Raw genomic sequence first — 21,617 nt, forward strand, 5'->3', positions numbered from 1 at the left:
TAAATTCCATCCATTTTCTATACCGCTTATACGTATTTGGGTCGCGAGAGGCGGGGTACACCCTAGACGGGTGGCCACATATAGACAAACAACCATTCACACTCACATTCATACCTATGAGCAATTTGGAGTCGCCAATTAACCTAGCATGTTTTTGGAATGTGGAACCCTTAAATTAGTTCTTAAATTATGCAGCAAAAATGTCATTACTTACCTGAATATATTCAGCAAATGAATGGGTTTCTTCAACAAAGGTTTCAACTCGAGTCTGAGCCGTTCCATTGACTAACCAGTCGTAGCTGTCAACTACAATATATGAATGTGTTACAAAAAAAAATTGGTTGGATGATGACATTCCTGTAGATTATATTATATTATATTACCATAATTCTGGAAATATTGGTCTGGTTCTTTTAGATTGTCACGAACCGTTGCTTTCACAGTGAGATTCGCCCAAGTCAGCGTGTGGTCAGGGGCCTTGGCATCCACAAATGCAGAGGTGGATTCTGCCAACCAGGAATGGACTGTCTGCACTTTCTGTGGATTAAATCCACATATTAATCTCTGAATACATTTTAGGATTATGAAAGGAACATGATTGAAAAGAATGGGCATAAAAAAGTGCGATCTTACCTGCAGTGTACTTGTGATGGCATTAAGGATTTCAAAAACATCTGCTTCCAGTTCCTGTAAGGTGGGGCCTATTTCCATCTTTTCTTCATTCAACGTCAGCGCCATTCGAAAGAGGGGCAAGAAGTGGTGGTTGCTCGGTTCAAATGGGTAGACAAACTCCTCTACACTCCTCTGGAGGAGGGATTTCAACTGACAACAGCAAAAAGACCATGTAAGTGAGGAAAAGAACAAACCAAAAGATGATGAGATGATGTATGTAAGACAAGTCCACCTGATTGGAGATGAGGGTGCATGCGCAGTCATAGAAGGAATCCAGGGATTCTTCTTGAACTGATCCCAGTGTTTTTGGACTAGTTAATAAATTGATGACTTTAGGGAACCAGGTATCCATGATGCTCTGTTCTGTTGTCTCGCACTCTATTGCCAGATCTTTCTGCAGTACATTGGAATCAACGGGTCCCAAAGCCCTGAATCATGATGATACACCACTTTGTTCAATCTTAACAGGAGACATTACCACGGGTACTTGATCATTGAATTGTTTTTTTTACATACCGATACCCAGAAAGATCCACCAAAACCATTGAAGAAAAGGTTGTGTGGCCGATATCCAAAATAGTTTGCATAATGGGATGCAGAACGTGCAAATTTTCCTTCATCAGGTTCCGGTTTGTGATAAAGGTCTCGTGGCGTGTTTGGGAAAATTCAAGAATGCTACAAAAGACAATTATTTTACAAAAGCAACAACAAGCTGAGGGTGAATCATATGTGTGATTTAAACACTCACTCCGGTGGGAGAGGTGTATGTGTTTCTGAGGTAGTTTCTTCACACTCTGGATTCTTTAGGAATGTATCCACTTCAACAAATACATACAATGTAATCATACATAGATGATGTACAGTACACACTCACAGATCATTGTCCGTACCTGTGTGCTTGACGATGACATCATGAAAGTTGTCAGTGACTTCCCTGAGGAGCTCCTGCAGGATTTTGTTTTTCTGACAGCTGTCTTTGAGTTTGGGAGGGATTTTGGCATCGATGGAATTCAACCAATGCTGAGGGATTGGAAAGACCGGCCGGCTTTCTATGCACTGCTTCAGGAATATGTAGTTCATCTGTCAAAGCGGTCAAAATAAAAATGGGATGGCTCTATTTTTTGAAATAAACAAATTCACTTCACTGTAAACTCACCCTTTGTTTCCTTTCCTCACTTTGCATCTGTAAAGGAAGTATTGAGATGTATTACGTTATGTTGCGGCAACGGTGAGCTCTAATAGTTATTAAATGGGAGTCCTACAGTAGACGGGAATTGAGGCTCCGGTGATGGGCTGCGCACAATTCTACCCTGCTCTTTGGTCTGCCTGTAAGCCTCCACGGCTTGGGACACAGCCATGGCGTTGCCACTTTGCAGGAAACCAATTGGCCTGCACAATGATCAAATGTCTTTAGGGATTGTTGTTGATATGACTCCATACTCACTACTGAGGTGAAAACATACATTGGTAAATGGAGGCGCTGTTGTTGCACTTTCCTCCATCGTTGCTCCAGAATTTTGTTGTGAGACATCTGATGATCAATATTCATGTCGTCACAGGAGGAATTTAAACAAATGCCACAGTCAATATATCACAAGTATAGTGTTAAAGATAAAAGATAAATAAATATAGCAATGTTACAAAATTATGATTAATTCTGATAAAGCATGACTTATCTACCTCAAATATTAACATAGTTGGGAAAAAAAGTACTGGAAAAAAGTGTGTTTGGTCCCCATTGCTTTGAGTTTATTGCTTTGAGTCAAGACAAAATTAGCTGTGATGACTCATGGACCTTGGCTAGAAAATATATGATAACTTAGGCTGTGAAAATCAGTTTTAAACGACAACAGATTATGCACTTACATTATTTTGATAATCAAGTCCACGGAAGAAAATCAAGTGTTATATTTTTAATGTACATGCCTCACACTGCAGGTTTTCACCACAACTAACCAAAATGCAAAAGCAACATATTTCCGGTCAAAAAAAGAAAAATGCCACATTAAATTTTATTGAAATTTCATCTACAGAAGATATTGCAGAATGCAGAAGTACATTAATCTTCCAAATACCTTTTATCTTGTTTAATAGTTACAGTCCATTAATTTGAAAGGCTTGAAAGGGGAACTGCACTTTTTTTTATTTTGCCCATAATTCCCAATCCTTATGTGAAACATGAACACATACTTATTTCCCTTTTCTTTAACAAGTTAATATGAGGTAGAACATCATGGGAAATACCTATTTTGATACTAAAGCCCTCACAAAAAAAACCTAAAAAAAAACTACCAACTGTTATTGACGGAACTACCCTAAATATGTGTATCAATGCACCTCGAAAAGTTTCGGTAGTGTTTTAAATGATCAATATACAGCATGTATATTAAAATGATGTTTTTTAGAGGGCTTCATAGTCAAAATAGGTGTGTCCCAATGACGTACATTGCTAGCTAGCTCATTTTAACTAGTTTTCTCGTGTTATAATGCACTGAAAATGGAGATTATGAATGATGTGCAAAATTCCCCAAAAAGTGTGGTTCCCCTTTAAGTTATACTTAATTTTCACAGCACAAATTGACCTGAGGTGGTCCAACACTCAATGTACATTCAATGCCAAATTACAATTAATCTACCTAACAAACATGTATATGAATAAAAATACACTCGACATCGTGTGGAAAAAATATTTTACAAGGACGTCCTAAATATGGGATTTGTAACATTGCTACTAAATGAAAATAAATAAAGCAACTCATCTTATTAGGAATGGCTAGCCTATACTTTAGCATATTTGGCTAACAATGGAAACACTTAACATTTACCACTGCTAAATATAAAGAATAGTATGTTGTCAGTATAATATACTGGAGTTACTTACAACTTCATAAAATGTCAAATATAGCTGTGTATATTTTTACATTGGATATCATATTTTCAGTGAAAAATAGTCTTACCGGTGTGTCAGGCGCCTCCATCTCCAAAACAAGATATTAGAGTCGTATTATAGAAGCGTCTGTACATAAAAAACATATAGATAGCTATTTTGGCACAGTTAGACGTTAAACGTTAACCATTTTCAGTAAACACTGTCGACAAACTAATAATTCATGTCTACTTAAAGATACGTCATGACCTTGTTAATGACGTCAGACGTATCAACGTGGGAGTTTGACATGTAACGTGCGGCTCCAACACATCACAGGGGCGAGTAGTTTGACAGTTACGTTAGTTCCCACGCTATACATGGAAATGGTTCGCAAATCAAAACATATGTGAGTTTATTTTGCTTGAATGTGGCCCAACTCGAATGATTTAACGGGCGATTGAGTCGATCTTGAAAAAAAAGTAAACTTACCAGGGGGTAGTTTACTTCCCATCCTCCGCTCGGAAGCAGCGCGCATAGTACAGTACTATCATTGTAAATGGCTCACAGCTGTCACTGTATTCCTCACTACTTCTCTTCTGACGCTAGGTGGCGCGGATTTTCTGGTACGTAAACACAGTGACGGTAGCGTAATGCAGTGGAGAAGAACGTGTACGTCATTTTCACAATGGCGGAGGCTGGGTGAGGAGCAGTGTATGTGTTTGTGAGAAACGGCTCAGAATCGTCGGAGTTGACGCTGCATTGCCTGAATTCGTGCGCGGTGCCTGAAAATGGCCCTAAACCCCACCACCATGGGGAAAAGGGACTCGGAATATACCGATACAGGCAGTCTACACCAGAAAAGTGGCGAGCCCCAGAAGACTTCAGCCGCCACCTCGGCCCCAGCCAACCAAAATGGCGATCAGCCTGGCTGTGGAGACAGTGCAATATCCGAACAAGAAGCCCCTGATCGGCAAACGGACGCCAGGAGCTGGAGTGGTTCACCCACACCGGGCCACAGACGAAGCGAGGAGCGGCCTCGGAAGTCTTTTCAAATCCCGAGGAAGAAAGAACGGAAAGGTGGTGCCTTATCGCTTCTATTTTAAACAGAACGTGTGCTGTCTTTCATTTGCCTCCTGCATATTGCAAGCCTGCTCGCTAGCCAAGTGTTCTCACTGACTGATAGCTGACAAAATGTACACTGTTGTCTCTAGACACGTGTTTTCCAGTCAGCCACACACCTTGTCTTGGCTGATTTCACGTTAGTGGGACTTGTATGACCGACTCTCATGTGTCCGAGTTAGTAACGGTCATTTAAAAAGAGTCATTTTTTTGTGGACAATCATTCAATAAACCCCAATTGTATGGGATGTTCACCTTTTATCAGCGAATTGCTAGGTTGAATCATGGTGCAGGTGTCAAAGTGTGCACTTGACTGACAACACGTCGACCCCGGTGATGGACATACTTTAATCTTCACCAGCCAATAGAATCTTGTCATAGTACTTTGAATCTTTGGATTCAGTGTAAATGCTCACTATAGGTCCCTGTGTATCTAGTGATCTATTCCATCAAGTCCTGTGTATTAACAATCTTTATAAATTGTCACCATATAATTACCCCACCCTAAATGTAAGTGTACAGATACTGTTCCTAACTTTTTGTTGCAAAGGTTCAGCCCATTGTGTGTGTGTATAGTAAATATAACAATCTTAGTATGCTTTATGGTTTGAACTCAATGACCTATGCTACTCGGAAGTAGTTAGGGATATTTCAGACACCTCCAGTCTGAACCTAAAATGTACTACTGTATAAAGTTTACAGACTCATTTAATTTTAGCTTCTCTAATTTTGAATGCATGCTCAATATTTGATGCAAAACTTGCTTTTCTTTTACATAACAATTGTGTATACCCGTAAAATTATATTGCATATGAACTGTGTTATGGTCTCACAAGAGGAGTTTATCTATTTGTTATTGTGTTAATGTTTGCTACCGGAAAGCTTGATGATTGATTATTTTTATAAGACCGCAAAAATCAGTAACTGAACAGTTTGTGATGGGATGCATGTGGTCCTCAAGCAAGCCCACTAATGTCAACTCACTTTTGGATATAAGTTATACACCCATACAAAGATGAAAAGAGCTGTGTACTGAAGCTGGTGTATGCTAATCCACTTGTTTTGTGTCTCCGTAGGTTTGTTCCAGCTTCTGCCCCCTGACAGCCGTGAGTTTGAAGATCTTGTGAAGCTCGTCTCGTCCTTTTACCTGGATGCATCATCAAGAGGAACGTTCACCTACTGCAAGGCCAGGCTCATTCACAATGAGCTGCTGGAAAAGGAGGTTGGTAGTTGTCTCAGTGCAACGCATTCCACTGTAATAATGCGGTGGCCGATATTGTCCGTCTCTCAATCTCTGATACATATGTGTTGTGAAATTAATGGATAGAGCATCAGCAATTAGCTGGAGCAAGCCAACATGCTAGCCAGCCACGTTTGTTTACCTGCTTGCGAGGCGGTTTGATGAGGTCATCTTTTACGCACCGCATCGGTGTGATTCCCACTGATATCAATTTGTCAGCGCCGCGGCTAACATGAACGTCAAGCAAGGAAGTGGAGCCCTCTGTATGTGAACATCCTGGCCATAGCAACACTAAAATGTTCATCTACACAGCATTGTGAACAATGTAAATGCTGGTACCAATGTTTACCGATATCATATTATTATGATGATATTATATATGACATTATCGGCCATCCCAAGTTATTATTTTTGCGTTTGTGATGACATAACCACGTCTCATTTGTGTTCCAGTTCATTGAGAAGCGGCGGGAAATGAAGCAAGAGGGCCGGACGGAACAGGAACTGACAGAATCATACTGCTTCTTGTGTCCAGATAAATCCAAGGTTGGTTCCCCACATACAGTATTATAATGACTGGTTCTGATACCTTCATGCAGACCATTCCATGTCCTCTTGTATGTCTTAGCTTCAGTGGATCTGCGAGAAGGGTTTGTCGGTAGGACACTCCAAGATAACAACGGTTGGAAATCCAACAGTTGGTAAGTTGGATTACTACGATGTTTCAATGAAGCATAAACTCTGGCTTTTGAAAGCCGAGAAGCACTCTGGTGTAGCAGCGATATATCAACTGTGCGCAAATGACTTAACTCTAAAAATGAATGCCTTATTGTGATTGTTTTTGAAAATGTTTTTTTCCCAACCTAAATTCCTATTCCATTGTAGGTGTTTACCTCTCCAAATTCTCTGATTTGTTGCAAATCAATCCATTTGAAGTTGGTGCAGTTGGGGACATCATCATTTTTAAAGTTATGAGGGTAACACTGCCTTTAAGTATTTTATCTTAGTTGTACTCGCACACGTCCAGTGACCTGAATCTAAGTACTTTTGTTGTTTTTCCTCTTAGGGAAGAGTAAAGCACATCCATGAAAACATGCCAAATAACGCTAAGGAACCTGCAACTAAGTTTGACTGTCATTTGTCCAAAAGTGCCAATAAGGTTACATCTTTGCTGTCTTACAGAGCATTTGAGCGCACGCAGGTAAATTTGATCATAGCAATTGTTTGGTTGAATTCTTTCATTTTTATTGTTTAAAAAAAAATATTTTTAACTTTTTGTTTTCCAGCAATATTTTTTCGAGTTTGCATTTGATGAAATTAAAGCACGGCCCAGGCATGTGTGCCCCTACGCCGTGTTTTCCTTTCAGTACAAAGGCAAGGAAGTTGCTGCGACTTCTTTAACTGCACACAGGTAAGGACATTTATCTGGAAAATGGGGACATTTTTAACGTCTCCCTTGTTTTATTTTTGACCGTGTTTGTTTGTTTTACAGACTCAACACCATGCCCACTGAAGGAAGTCGAGGTAAAACATTAGTTTCTAATAGAATCATCGGTAAATTATCCAATGTTATCTGTCTGTGTCTTAATGGGAGCCATATTACTGACAAAGCAAGAGTTGTATAGCGTTTGTCAGCTACTTTCTATCTGTAGCACTTCTTTCGAACTATAACCTTTTTGTGATTGCAGGGCGTCGCTGCTATTCTGTGTGGAGAGGTTCATTGGTCAACAAGGGCCAAGAGTTATTTCCCATCTGTTTACGATCGTTCTCGCGCCCCTACCTCCCTTTCAAACTGTGAGTACACAACAAATACATGATCATTTAATGTCCAATCCAATTGCTTCTGTGTGCTTTTGATTCAGTTTTATTTATAGCCAGAAACCTCTGAACTACTATGTATCAATATTTTTGAAAATATGGATATTTACTTTAAGCGTGAACCGTATCGTTGGTATGGATATAGACTGGATTTGGGGCATTGAAGATTAGAGGTGGTGATTCAACAAGAAGACCCATAGCTTTCATGGACTGACATTTATGTTGGTTAAAAAATGGTTTCATTAAACAGACCTGAGAAGCTGGAGGTAAATCAGAGCATGCACCTTGAGCAGCTGAAGCGAAAGATTCCCGCAATGCTCTTCTCTTGGGACACCTACAGCGCATCACGGGAAGGTCAGTAAAGAAGTGGTAGCTGCCGTCTTAAAACACAATCTGTTTCGTTATTAAACTTGGTTGCTTTCAAAACATTTCACACGAAGATCAATTATATTTGGGAATATTTTGTTCCAGAGTCAAAATAGTTTTCATCATGAAACATTTTATTAGCTGGACAGGTAATTTTTTAAGTAACATTTGTTTGTGCTTTTTTTGCAGTGATGAAATATGGGATGACATGCACTCTTTTTGAGGTTGTAGAAGGAAAAGGAAAAGTCACCAGTGGAAGTCTGGTAGCACTGATTAACAAACTTGAGAAAGACAGACTGGTGAGTCTCTCTTATCTACCTGTACATCAAAATAGAACGTCTTATATTCTTCTTGGTCAACATGGTGATGTTTATGAGCCTTTTTTAATTCAATTAACTGAGTAAATATTTTATATACGGGTGCAACAATACGTGTATTTGTATCGAAGCGTTCGATATAGGGCTCACGGTTCGGTACGCAAGAACAATCTGCATTTTTCATGATCATTATGAAATGAAATCATGTTTTGAGGGCAAAATATTTTTAGATCTGGCTCACACACAGAGTATAGATACAGTAGTTTGGAGTAGCGGTCCTCAACTTCTCTGTCAAACCCCTGACAAACCAGGAGGGAGATGTTATAATAATCTATAAACACTATTTAACATTATTTGTTAAATATGAAAATTATTTAATAAATATTAAAAATATTTAACAACATTGTACAATAGGGTTTAGCGATATGGACCTTAGCATATATCACTATTTTTTTTGGATGTGTTGTGATATGACGATATAAAATGATACATTTTAATTTGGTGTTTAATATATAATATAATATAATACTTTTAGGAGGCAGAACCCGCATTTAGACACAGCCAGTGTTTATAAGCGAGAGCGGTCCGAAGAGTAAATACCTCCCCACACGAACATTCCTTCTCCTCACAGCATTTCATTCATCTTATGTAGCAAAGTCCGCTGCGGAGCGCAACTCTGCTTGCTTCTGTTTATCATTGATGCAGGTATAAGTCATTGGAAGACTCTATACCAGTATATAAAAAAATATATATATCGCCCAACCCTACGTAGTGTACAACAAAAAAATGTGCATAATTAGTTCTCTTTTCAGTGGCATTGTAGAAAGTTCTGAGTAGCTGAGTAACTACTTACATTTTCATCCAAAAAGATCGACAAACAAGCGACATGATTGCGTGCGCTCAACTTTGACCCCTATATGACCTATATGTTATTTAGTGTAGAGCAACTACTGTTTATCTTGACTATTTTATAGTATGGATCATTGTGTAATTGTTTAAAAAAAAAAAAAGGATAAGAACATGTATGCATTTTTCCGGTATCAGCTTTGAGTTCAGTTGCTGTGTGTATGAAACCTCTATGATTGCAGCCCAAATAAATTGTCTACGGCAATGCAGTGATTGGTCCACCTGTACTACATTCATTCACATCCATACATTAGACCCACCCCACCTCAAACCTCATTTTCTTCTTGATTGCTAATGGAGACGGAAAATGTCTTCAAGGTTGACGGGTCTGGACTTTGTAGTGGTTCATGATAACGACACACACGGGTGTTGTATTGTCTTGTTCCCTTGTGTAGGTGTTGGTGAAGTGCCTGTTTGACCGAGGCTTTCTCTTCCTGTTGTCCTCGGCACAGATGGTGGAGTCCAAAGGTGTCAGCAATCTTTCCTTTTTCTGTTATTTCATAATTCCCTATTGTGTCGGTTCAACTCCTACATGTAACCGTTTTATAAAATGCTTCCGTCTATTTTGCAGAACGGCGGGGACGGGTTGAAAAGAGCCTCCAATCAATATTCCTCTTTCACGAGTCAAGGGCAGTTAGCAAGTATTGTGAGTATATTTTGTTAACACAAGCATCCGGATCAATCTCTGCCAAACTGATTGGTGCCGTCTTGGTGATCAGATCTCAATAGTACATGATTGTGTTAAAGAGGTAGTTTGGATTTTTTTCACATGAAGTTGAAACGCATCCCCATCAGCAGTGTAGCGCATCGGCAGTGATCCAACTTTGTGTCAAATAATCCAAACGACCTCTTTTAACTCCTATAGTAAGCTCTGTCCTGATTGTATCCGGTCTGAAGAGACAGACTTTATGCCTATCGTAATGTTGCCATTTTTTCGTTTTATGTTAGCTTCACGGCTACCTGAGCCAGAGCCACTGAAAACAGAGCCACAGACAACATTCCAGTCTTTGGAACGATTCATCCCTGCCCTGCATTACGCCTTCTTCACATTGCGGCCAAACCCAGGCAAGGACCCAAGTTCAGGTGTGGAGCGACAGGCCACAGATTATTTAAGTCGCATAGACTCAGGACGAGTGCGGCCATTCATCTTGCCCGACTACAAATATAGCGTGGATGATAGGCCGTGCACGTTTCCCATACCCCGACCCAAAGGTAACATGGAAGCCTTACTGCGTTCTTACATCCACAACGCTTCCAATTATACTTTACCTCTGAACAAGGCAAAGGACATCATTGAAAGGATACACCACCCCACACCTGTTGCTGATGCAGTCTCAGTAGAATACAGTCCTGTTTCTGACTGGGGCGGCTCAGACCGCTCAGAAAGGACAGCGCCGGAAAGGCTCGCGCAGGAGAAGCCGCCCTCGGACACCAGCAGACGGAGACCGGGGTTTGCCCATTCAAATGGAGCCCAGTCGCAGCACCAGTCCCACACCGAATCCCAGCCGGAGCATCCGAGTTTGCCGCTGTCACAGAATGAGTACGATAAAGACAAGATGAAGCAGCTACTTAAACTGATCCAACACCATAAGAGAGCACTAGTCAAGGATCCTGGGAGGGACGCCGGAGAGGAGGAAGGCTGGGTGGCCAACAACCTCAAGAGGAAATTTGATGGTGACGAGAGGGGTGGCGTGAACAAACACCAACGCACGGATCTGCCGAGCAATGGTGAACCCAGCAGAGGTGAGGAGAGCAGTACGATGTCCTCCATCGGAGGCAGCGTTGTCATTTGGTTTCACAGCAGATGGATACATTTTAACCGCAATCATTTTGGTAATGGTTATGGTTTTATTTCATTTGAACAGGCATCTGATTACAATTCAGTTTGTTGCATAAGAGTCATAATATACACATAGCATACCGCTTTAGGTTCCAACAAGTTTTTTTGTCCTTCCAGGGATACCAGGGCTACCAGTGGAGGAGATTGGAGAAGAGGGTGGACAGAGTGAAAATCTGACCGCAGTTATGGAAAGCATTGGGATCTATGACAGTGACTTGAGGGCCAGTGACAACACCAACACTACAGCAGTTCATGAGACCCAGCGTCTCCTCAAGATCCTGCTCGCCACTCTCAACAAAGCTGTTGCTCAGGGATCAATATCGGTGCAATCAAATCCCGGGGAACAGTCAACAGGTCCTGAAAGCGTGGAACCTACGATTCCAGCCTCTGGTCTCGGCAAACAAAATGAGCTCTCATCACAAACAAACTACACAGAGGTGAGGCGTGGACAGCTTTTAAATTGGGGAACTTGAAGGCACTCCAGTTGTACTTAAGATTTTTTAAAAAGTGAAATGAGTACTTGAGGCTGCACGGTAAGTGGTAAGCGAGCAGCCTCACAGCCAGGAAACCTGAGTTCAATTCCACCCTCGGCCATCTCTGTGTGGAGTTTGCATGTTCTCCCCGTGCATGCGTGGCTTTTTTCCGGGTACTCCGGTTTCCTCCCACATTCCAAAAACATGCAACATGCAAACTCCACACAGACAGAATTGAACCCTGGTCTCCTAGGTCTGTGCGCTAACCACTTGCCCGCCGTGCAGCCTTAAATCTTTCTATTCCATTATAAAGATTTGAACGATGTAGAACTTCTATTGACAGAGATCATAAAGTAAAACAAATATTAAAAAGGACACATTGAGTTGATGATTATTTCATTTGCTCAAAGTCTTATTCGTAATGACGCTTTTTTCTAAACGTTTCCAACAAGATGATTTGTTTGAACGGTAATAAATCAGATAGTTGTATTACAGCTCTGTGATTGTTTTCTTTGTTTAACTTAATAAGCTAGGGAAACGATACACATGGGATACTTAAGTGAAAAAGGCTGAGAACCACTGGCCAACAAAATGGGAACTAATGATGTTCTCTGTTTAGGAGGATATGGATTGTAGCCCCACAAGTCCTTTTAGCGCCGGCTCTCCAATAGACCCGGCTCAAACCTCACCCAACACAACTTTTGTCACACCCCCAAATGAAGGTAAATCATATTCCCATATGTTGTACAACTAGATGAAATTGTGACGTGTTTTCTCGCTGCTCTCCCTCAGAGAAATTGGAGTCGCTTAAGCCAGAGCCAGACGCGGTGATGATGGAGAGCCTGGCGCCAAGACAACCCACCACGACGGAAGTAAAAAAGACAGCACCAGCACAAACTTTACAACTAGCGATGGAAGTCCCTTTCATGCCCACGATCAGCTTGGACACCATACTGAACCAGGAAATTCACAGCCTGACTTCCGACATTAAAAACATAATGCAGAGCCACCACATAACTTACACTTTGCAGCTACCGCCACGGCTACCTCTGCGCACTTCCTGGCAGCACAGTTGCTGCTTCTCAGACTTTGTTGTCGACAACGTCACTCCTGTCTCCGTGGAAGAGCACGTCAGTGCACTTTGTGAGCAACTGGAAAAGCTGATCCCAGTCCCCCCTGTTCCCTCCAAGGCCACTTCCCCGGTGGCCACGGGGACATCACCCCTGCCAACGTCCAGAACTGAAATACGCTCGCCCGTGAGGAATACCGACTCAACTCAAATGAGTAAACACGGCACTGTCAAAGAGACTAAGACTAAAGCAGACATCGAGGACGAGGCCTACTCTCCCTCTCAGATTCCACCGGAATCACAGAAATCCCAAAAGTCCGTCTCGGGTTCTGTTGCTGGGGATTCGGCAGGGGCAGGGGCAGGGACCGGCGCCGATACCGGTACTGGACTCCTGGCGGGCAGCCTTATCGGTCAGCTGAAGCCTGAGGTTTTCAGCAGCTTGGTGGAGATCTTCAAGGACGTCACGAAGAATACGGTGAAGTTTTACATCTACGCCGGCGACGAGGGGGAGGGCAGTACGGTCTGCAAGGAGATAAAGGTACAACAAGCTACATTTCACTTTCACTTTTATTATGAAATCTGTGTGAGTGAGCCACTCGGTGGCAATTGTCCAACTCTGTATTTGTACATTTAATTCCTTGTGAAAATAAAAGTGCATAATCATGAAGCAACGATTCTAACACATTAACTTGAAGGGTTAAGGTGGATATTTTGCTGTCACGGCTGTTTGTATAAGGAAGGGCATCTTTGTCGTCCAATTTGAATGCAATTATATTGCTCATGTTTCCCCTGCAGGAGTACTTGAAAAGCCTTGGCAACAGCGAGTGCAGCCCAGGGATGTTTCTGGAAAACAACAGCAGTCTGGACAAATTACTAATCATCATTCAGAATGAGCACATTGCTGCACACGTGCACAAGGTAAGATGAAAGCCTCTGGTTAAAGTTACTGCATTTCATATCATTTTTTTTATTGCTAGCATTTCCCTTGAACATCCCATGATTTTCATAACTGGCAGATCCCAGCGCTGGTGTCTCTGAAGAAGCTGCCCTCGGTGAGCTTTGCTGGAGTTGACACTCTGGACGACGTCAAGAACCACACCTACAATGAGCTGTTTGTATCCGGAGGCTTCATGGTGTCTGACGAGTTCGTCCTTAATCCCGACCTCATTACACAAGGTGAGTTGGCCAGGCCTCGCAGCTAGGAGACCCGAGTTCAATCCCACCCTCGGCCGTCTCTGTGTGGAGTTTGCATGTTCTCCTCGTGCATGCGTGGGTTTTTTGTACAGCACAGTTAGGAACTATTAGGCCAAGTAATCTATCAAGTGACTAATTAATTACAATTCGCCCATAAGAAATAATGTAGTATTAATCAGTAATTCAATAAAAGGAGGCTGCATGGTGGAAAGTGGTTAGCACGCAGGCCACACGAGTTCAATTCCACCCTCGGCCATCTCTGTGCGGAGTTTGCATGTTCTTTGCGTGGGTTTTCTCCGGGTACTCCGGTTTCCTCCCACATTCCAAAAACATGCTAGGTTAATTAGCCACTCCAAATTGTCCATAGGTATGAATGTGAGTGTGAATGGTTGTTTGTCTATATGTGCCCTGGGATTGGCTGGCCACCAGTCCAGGGTGTACCCCGCCTCTCGCCAAAGACAGTTGGGATAGGCTCCAGCACCCCCACAACTCTTATAAGCGGTAGAAAATGAATGAATGAAAAACAGGAAACGTTCATTTTTGTAACGTTTTAACAATCTAATAGTCTGTTTATTGTTTTGTTTGGCTCAGATCGCTTGCAAACGTTGCTGACGTTCTTGGAGCAGCAAAGTACTCCTGAACAGCCCTGGCAGTGGAAAGTGCACTGCAAGTCACAGAAGAAGCTAAAAGAAATGGGCCGGTCAGTTTGAAGTCAGACCAAACCACCAAAAGACGTGCCGCCATATTTTAGCCAACTGAAAGGTTTCGATTCAAACTTATGTCTTTGTCACAGGTTGAACACTAATGCAATGGGGTTACTCAACCTTCTGACGGCCTACCAGAAGAAGCATCTTGTAGAATTCCTTCCTTATCACGAGTGTGACGCCCAGTCACGCCAGGCTCCCGATCTCGATTGCCTGATCAAGCTTCAAGCTCAGCACACCCAACAGCGTCATCTCATCTTCGTCACGGGTATTTTCCATGTTTACCAAAAGTGTTTGACTCATCAGCAGACGTGATGTTTCACCAATGGACTGTGTTTTACAGAGAGGCCCTTTGAGATGTTCTTACAGTATTCCAAAAACGGAATAGTCATAGCAAGCATTGATGATATCATGAGTGGCTTCCACAGTCTGATTGGCACCATCATTCAAAATGAGCTTCCGACGGCTGCTTCTACTGGTGGGTGGGCACACCGGAGCCCTCTTTTATTTTTCACTGCTTCTGTTCGTCTGTGTCACTAAGTAAATATTAATGTAACGCCTTATTTGTATCTTCTCATTCTGGCTCATCCTGTTTTCTCTAGCGAATGATGAGTGTGTGGAAGCGGAAGACATGTCATTGGACTCGGATGATTGTGAGATGCACACCATCACCCAAAGCACAGCGCAGAACCCGGAAGCTGTGAAAGCCAAGTCGCCGCAGCCGCCCCCTCCAAATATGGATGACTTCCAGCCGCCACTGCCCAACCGGGAGGCCACCCCTGATAGAACTCCTCCACAGTCGGAGTACAACGCTCTCAAAACAGCCATCTGTCACTTCAAGGCCACAAACCAGATAGGCATGGGCACCTCGGACTTGGGGAACTTGTCTCCTGGAGGTTTCCCCGTGAACCCCCACCAAAGTTTCTTGTGTCCCTCGGCCAATTGGTCGTCCTACACCGGCTCCTCTAGCTACACAGCCTCCCCGGCTTATCCCGCCTCCCCCTGCAGCAGCAACCAGGAACAGGAATGCCGCTCTTCTGTCGCAACGGCTACTTCGGCGACCCCCCCTGCTGTCAACACCGCGGCCGGTCCTCTTGCCAATCTGGCCTCCCTCCCTTTGGAGATCAAACCTCCTCCTCCACCTCACCTCATGATGCTAGGTCACACATTTGGTTCAGACTCAGCAGGAGGTGGAGCGACGGGGACTTCTCCGCTCACCCCCTCGCTTCCTTTTGCAGACCACGGCGACTCAGCCAAGCAAAGTTACATGACCGGCATCACCGTAAATGCCGGTTGTCCTGCAGCACAGCATGCAGACGTGACACTGAGTGCACCCGGAGAGGGGTCCTGGGGGGCGGCAGGATCCACCACCAGCACTGCAAACAATCAGCTTTTGGTTCCCTCCGCGCCAGCCGACCCCTCTGGACCGGCCAAGGGTGGCGAAACCCTCGGTGGCGGCAGGACTCACGCGAATTGCACTGACAAATCTTCTCTAGGTGTTCCCACAGCTGCCGCTAGGGGGGGCTCAGCAGTCAGATCCAAATTCCCTGCACAGCCAATGTGCGGCATGGGCTTCGGGAACGTCTGCGGCAGCGTCCCCGCGCAGATGAACCACGGGCCCATGCGACCTGCTATGGGCCCCACGGTGTTCCGCGGGAGAGGAGTACCTCCAAGCGGATTTTGGCCACGGCCAGGGCGAGGACATGAACGGATGGATGGAACTGGTGACGGTCCCTGCTCTTGGGGTTACCCGGCAGGCAGGGGCGGGCCGCAGAATTACTACACAGACTTCACATATTCTCATAATTACGCCCCCGAGTAGACAATCAGCTTGCCGCCGGGGGGGGGCAACTTTCAAGGACTATTCTAACTGGCTGAATGTATATATATTACTTGTGATAAAGCCGATGATTTCAATTGGTAAATAAGTATCCTGGTTTTCTACATTAATAATAAAGGTTGATACAGGCGGTGCGGAGTGTCCTGTCGCATAAACTTTCCATGTGAGATATTCAAACTCCCTGTTCAAACCACTATATTTATATTTGCCAAAACTGCTATTGGCCTTTCAGTGTCTCCGAATTTACCCTGTAATTTCTGTTTATTCTGGTTTTGGAACGCTTTGTCAACATGGGGAAAAGTATAATATTTTTTTATAAAAAAAAAATAATCGAGTTCAACCTAACTTGCTGTTTTTCTTATTTTACACATTTTGGCTGTCCTAAATTCTTTGGAAATAAAACATTTCAAATAATGTTTGTGTGATGGTGTTTGATGGCTATGTCAAGCAAACCATTAAACGTATACAGTTACTGCGGTCTTGTTTTTGGATAAAGGTCACTCATTTGTGCTTCAAAGTGCATTTGAATGTAAAACTGTTGCACTGCAGTCTGACATGACGAAAGATGTATACTAGAAATGTACACCAGAGGGCGCCAATTGACTAACTCGGAAAATAGGTTAACGTCTTATCTCCAAAGCCAGTTTGTGCTATAGCAGCGCCGTAATCTTTGGAAAATAACCAATTCTCTCTCATTAAATCAACTGTAACTCACACATCCTTATTTGCTGGGAAGCGTTTTAATGAGCGACAATGTTTTTTTTTTTTAAATATACGTATACTGTACCGTATTTAGGGCGTCCCAAAGGCGCTGTGGAGGAAATACACTGGAAGATTGATTCTGCTGCAGAGCATCACTGACAGCTCAACGGATTTGTAGAAATGAACATGATGAAAAATATAATATAAGTACGCTTAAGAGATAAAGGAGCCTATCTAATGAATTGATCAAAAGAAGGTCTCTGTGTCATCCCTGATGAAACAAACCAGCATAGACCAGCAGTGCTGCCCAGTGCTGGTCTATGCGCCAGCATCGTTCCCATGCCTAATTTCCAGCAGTCTCAATAATGATGCAGGTCCCATCATGATCATGTCATGCAAGTTTTCTTTCAAGGGGACCTATTATGCTTTTTCCACTTTTCTGACCTATAAATGTAGTTAGAATGTTGTATTCTCGTGTTAGAATTGCAGTCTCCAGAGGCCAAGATGGCCAAGTCCTTGTCTTTGTCCTACACGAATATTGTTATAATGCTCTGTTAAATGAAGTTATGATAAAATCTATCTATGAGTTCCCATCACTTGATTCATGAAACATGAGTAAATGTCACTGACCAAGCCAAGGCGGCATTCATCATGAGCCTACTTACCAAAAAGGCGTCTCCGTGGGCCCGAACCTGAAGGAAAGTGTTCCACCATCCTAACCAGGGTAGGGAGGCTGGTAATTGACTCCTCGATATCAGACACAGGGGCTGCTCGGTGGCAACGTTCTCCGTAGACTTTCGTTTTTTAGCAGCGGAGAGCGGATATGATGACAAACACTATGGGGCATTTTCACAAATCTCTCCACAACCTCTCCGCATCCTATCGCTATGACACCCTGCGAAATGAGCTCCGACTATTGGACACCTGACGGGGGGTGGCGGGGCCACGCACTCACGACATACAAAGACTCATATACACGTTCCCTTCCGTGATGCTAGTCTTGTGTTTATGTTGTGTAAACAATATGTTTACTTGTGCAACTGTATGCTGATTTTCCCCTCCCTCTCCTAGCTCCTAGTGTTCCCCTTCCTACCCCTCTTTCATCACCCAATCATCCTGCCCTGTCACCCCTTGTCTCACTGTGTGGTATATTGGATTTGTATGGGCGGATGATTGCACAATTTCCAAGTGACAAGAATTAAAGGCCATCTCAACTGGCCAACGTCTCAACTCCCCGTCAAGCCCGCTGGTAATTATTTCTCACAGGATTTGACTTCACTCTAACCTACAGACTTGGATCACCAAACATTAAGCCTGATGGACTCTCCAGAGAGTTCAGCCCGGCTGAGGTGGACCATCATACCCGTAGCCGGGGCCAGAGAGTGTCAGCTTGGCGTGGAGTGGAGTGGCGAGTGTAGGTGTGTTGTCGTGGGTTGTGACCCACAGCAGCCCTGGTGTGAGTAAACAATCGTTTACAGAGTTAACCGCTTTAATAATTAATAATGCAACTGAAGTGTATCGGCGACGTGAGAGTCTCTTCTTTACCACAACCAGGGGCGTTACAATATTAATTTGACTTATATATATTAACTTTGTTATTTTGACCAGTGTGACAAGACTTTGCAACAGAAAAAAAGGATTAAGTCAGAGCTGCATCATCTTTAAAGACCAGAGTCTTGTTGAACAATATACTGGAAGGTTTATTAAATGTGCTCCTATCTTAATACAGGAAGCAACTGTCTCTTCATAGGCTTTTCCATAACAACCGTGTTGAGATATAGTGACATCTAGCGGTCACGTTTGGGATTACGCTTTAATACTTTGCTGCCTATTAATACATATGACATGATTGTACACATTTTTTACACATTTTATTGAACCATAATGAACAGTTTACCTGTTGTCCAAAAATTGTCGACTCCAAATTGTCCATAGGTATGAATGTGAGTGTGAATGGTTGTTTGTCTATATGTGCCCTGTGATTGGCTGGCCACTAGTCCAAGGGTGTAGTCAGCTGTGGTGGGCTCCAGCATCCCCCTGAAAATGGATGGATGTACTAAAGCGCAACAATAGCAGATGCTGCTGTCTCCTTATAAAAACTTGTGAGACGTCAGTACACGCAAACGTTCAGTAAAATGACCATTTTTTGTCGTGCTACTTTATGAAATCCATTAAGAAGCTTTTTTTGCACTCACTTTGCAGAGTTATCTCCAAAGTCGCCCATCTGTGCTATTGTAATCTTTCTCGAGCCTCCTTTTTTTTTTGTTCTAATGTAACCGCGGGGAAAGTAGTTGCAAGGTTAAATGAAACGCTGTGTACGTTCTCATGGGTTGATCACCCATCCCCGTTTACACTGCGCCCAACAGATAAAATTGCTTACATCATATCCTTTAGGTTGAAGCGCATCTGTTAATCAGGAAGGATAAATCCCAAGCCAGCTGTGTGTGCTGTGCCACAGAGCAGAGGCAGATTAGAGGGATTTAAGGACAATGAAACATAGCACCTGGTTTTTGCTCGCATGTGAATCTACTCCAGCCTAACCCCGACTCATCACACCATGTAATGTTTGGCACAACTCTGTCCAACACACATTACATAACGGGACCGGGATGCTGCCCGTTATTTCAACATAACAAATCATAATGATGTCTTATGTATTTGTAATAATGTAGAAATCACGTTTGAAATGAATTTAATGTCATGGATTTGAATGTGACAACTTTATTATAACAAGGGAACAATGCTAATGCTTTTCCGAATGACAATGAGACAACATTCAGTAGCTGAAACAAACACTTTCATACAAATGAAATGAATTATCTTTCCCGACCCAATTTCAAATATAAAATACACCAATGAAATAATAGCTTGGCTGAATACTTCAATATTTGCAGAGAGTCAATATTAGTCGCCTGTCCGCTGTGTTCCATTTTGCGTTTGCATTAGCACAATGTAGCGATCAAACACTCACTGACAAAAGATTGGCTGGACTTGACTGTCGGATGCTTAATTTTGTGCACATGCTTGAATGAATGTGCAGTGTGTTTTAGCAGCTGTAAATACTCTTACTCGTTGATGCATATCAAATATAATTGTATACCACGCTGACTTTTCTCAGGACCTCAATCACTGAACCTTGGATGTGGCTGGCAGTCATTGACACATCTACACAAACCCACACAAACTCTGCGCTGATATGCTGTAGCTACTCCTTATGTTCATGTTTGTTTATGTTAGCAGTTGTTTATTGAGTATCAAAACAATTGTCATAACGCTGGTGATACATACATATCATTATAGTACAGAAATTTTAAAAATTATTTGAATAGAGCAATGAAACCTATCACAAAGAGTTTGCTTGTTGGTTGATTTTTAAAGGGGAACTGCACTTTAAAATACTGATTGATACTAGCTAACTAATAAGACACCTTGCGGAAGATTGGATACCTAGCTCTCGATTGCACTAAACATTTTTTTACCTGAGGACTGGAGCACACGTCTTGTGCTGGAAGATACAGCCATCCCAAGAACTAGCACACTAGCATATATATTGTGTATCAATACTCCAAGAAAATAAGTTTCGGTATTGTGTTAAATCCTCAAACTACGGCAAGATACTTCAACTAATTACATGTTATCATCTGTGTACGTGTAAATGCATGATCACAGCATGTATATCAAATTTTGTATGTATAACTGTTGGTTTTTTGGGGGGGTTTCATAGTCGAAATAAGTGTATCCAAATGACAGCATTGTAAGCTAGCTGCTGGAAGATACAGCCATCCTAAGAACTAGCATGCTAGCACATATATCGTGTATCAATGCGGTAAGAAAATAAGTTTCGGTATTGTGTTAAATGGCAAGATACTTCAGCTATTACATGTTATCTTCAGTGTACGTGTTAATGCATGATCACAGTATGTATATCAAATTTTGTATGTATAACTGTTGTTTTTTTTGGGTTTCATAGTCGAAATAAGTGTATCCCAATGACAGCATTGTAAGCTAGCTGCTGGAAGATACAGCCATCCCAAGGACTAGCATACTAGCATATATATCATGTATCAATGCACCAAGAAAAAAGTTTTGGTATTGTGTTAAATCATCAAACTATGGAAAGATACTTCAAATATTACATGTTATCATCAGTGTACTATTAATGCATGATCACAATATATATATATATCAAATTTTGTATATGCAACAGTTATTAGTTGTTTTTTTTGGGGGGGGGGTCATAGCCAAAATATGTGTATCCCAATGACAACATTGTAAGCTAGCTGACATTAACTAGTTTTCTTGTGTTATAATGCACAGAAAAGGGTAATAAATATGAAATATTGTGAATGAGGGGCAAAATTCCTCCCCAAAAAGTGCAGTTTCCCTTGAAGTCATTTTAATTTATGAATTTTTCACATGAACAATATGAACAGGAAACAAGGACAGTTTTAACTAAGGTGTCAGGATGATTAGAAGCCCGCTTCCATG

At 42.4% G+C, this 21,617-nt stretch overlaps 2 protein-coding genes across 6 annotated transcripts in view; one reads left to right on the forward strand and one right to left on the reverse strand.

The window, feature by feature from the left end:
• LOC131104963 (dynein axonemal heavy chain 12-like) overlaps positions 1–4,748 on the reverse strand; it is a 26,738-nt gene extending 21,990 nt beyond the window's left edge. For 4 of the 5 annotated variants that reach the window (XR_013629896.1, XM_078796806.1, XM_078796807.1 and 1 more), the window contains exons 1-11: positions 3,630–3,795; positions 2,136–2,203; positions 1,935–2,061; positions 1,829–1,855; positions 1,563–1,752; positions 1,421–1,490; positions 1,189–1,347; positions 905–1,100; positions 634–822; positions 384–537; positions 215–306 (exon numbers count right to left, since the gene is read on the reverse strand). Coding sequence is in view for 4 of the 5 variants with exons in the window: in XM_078796806.1 (XP_078652932.1) it covers positions 215–306; positions 384–537; positions 634–822; positions 905–1,100; positions 1,189–1,347; positions 1,421–1,490; positions 1,563–1,752; positions 1,829–1,855; positions 1,935–2,061; positions 2,136–2,203; positions 3,630–3,650 (1,293 nt within the window). In the remaining variant the exon portion in view is untranslated. Of the gene's footprint in view, positions 1–214; positions 307–383; positions 538–633; positions 823–904; positions 1,101–1,188; positions 1,348–1,420; positions 1,491–1,562; positions 1,753–1,828; positions 1,856–1,934; positions 2,062–2,135; positions 2,204–3,629; positions 3,796–4,030 lie in introns of those variants that run through there. The other variant, XM_078796805.1, reaches the window with a different exon arrangement.
• tasorb (transcription activation suppressor b) lies at positions 4,010–16,865 on the forward strand. The gene is made up of 23 exons (XM_058052699.2): positions 4,010–4,618; positions 5,737–5,882; positions 6,354–6,446; positions 6,529–6,601; positions 6,786–6,877; positions 6,967–7,101; positions 7,187–7,311; positions 7,393–7,424; positions 7,589–7,694; positions 7,969–8,072; positions 8,274–8,383; positions 9,703–9,775; positions 9,879–9,953; positions 10,256–11,050; positions 11,265–11,584; positions 12,240–12,342; positions 12,413–13,227; positions 13,485–13,607; positions 13,706–13,865; positions 14,475–14,583; positions 14,677–14,855; positions 14,931–15,065; positions 15,190–16,865. Exons 1-23 carry the CDS (start codon positions 4,330–4,332, stop codon positions 16,407–16,409), a joined length of 5,412 nt encoding a protein of 1,803 aa, XP_057908682.2. The 5' UTR covers positions 4,010–4,329; the 3' UTR covers positions 16,410–16,865.
• Positions 16,866–21,617: the final 4,752 nt, after the last annotated feature.

Source organism: Doryrhamphus excisus, linkage group LG15 (genome assembly GCF_037039965.1).
Source record: "Doryrhamphus excisus strain RoL-2023G ecotype Guam linkage group LG15, RoL_Dexc_Guam_v1.1, whole genome shotgun sequence".
In the NCBI taxonomy this organism is placed as follows: Eukaryota; Metazoa; Chordata; class Actinopteri; order Syngnathiformes; family Syngnathidae; genus Doryrhamphus; species Doryrhamphus excisus.

Excerpts from the sequence above, each read along its gene's own strand:
- tasorb (XM_058052699.2), top strand. The coding sequence starts at position 4,330 with ATGGCCCTAAACCCCACCACCATGGGGAAAAGGGACTCGGAATATACC. Across the intron at positions 7,695-7,968 it reads CCCTACCTCCCTTTCAAACT|ACCTGAGAAGCTGGAGGTAA; the intron begins GTGAGTACACAA and ends TTCATTAAACAG. Across the intron at positions 11,585-12,239 it reads CACAAACAAACTACACAGAG|GAGGATATGGATTGTAGCCC; the intron begins GTGAGGCGTGGA and ends TTCTCTGTTTAG.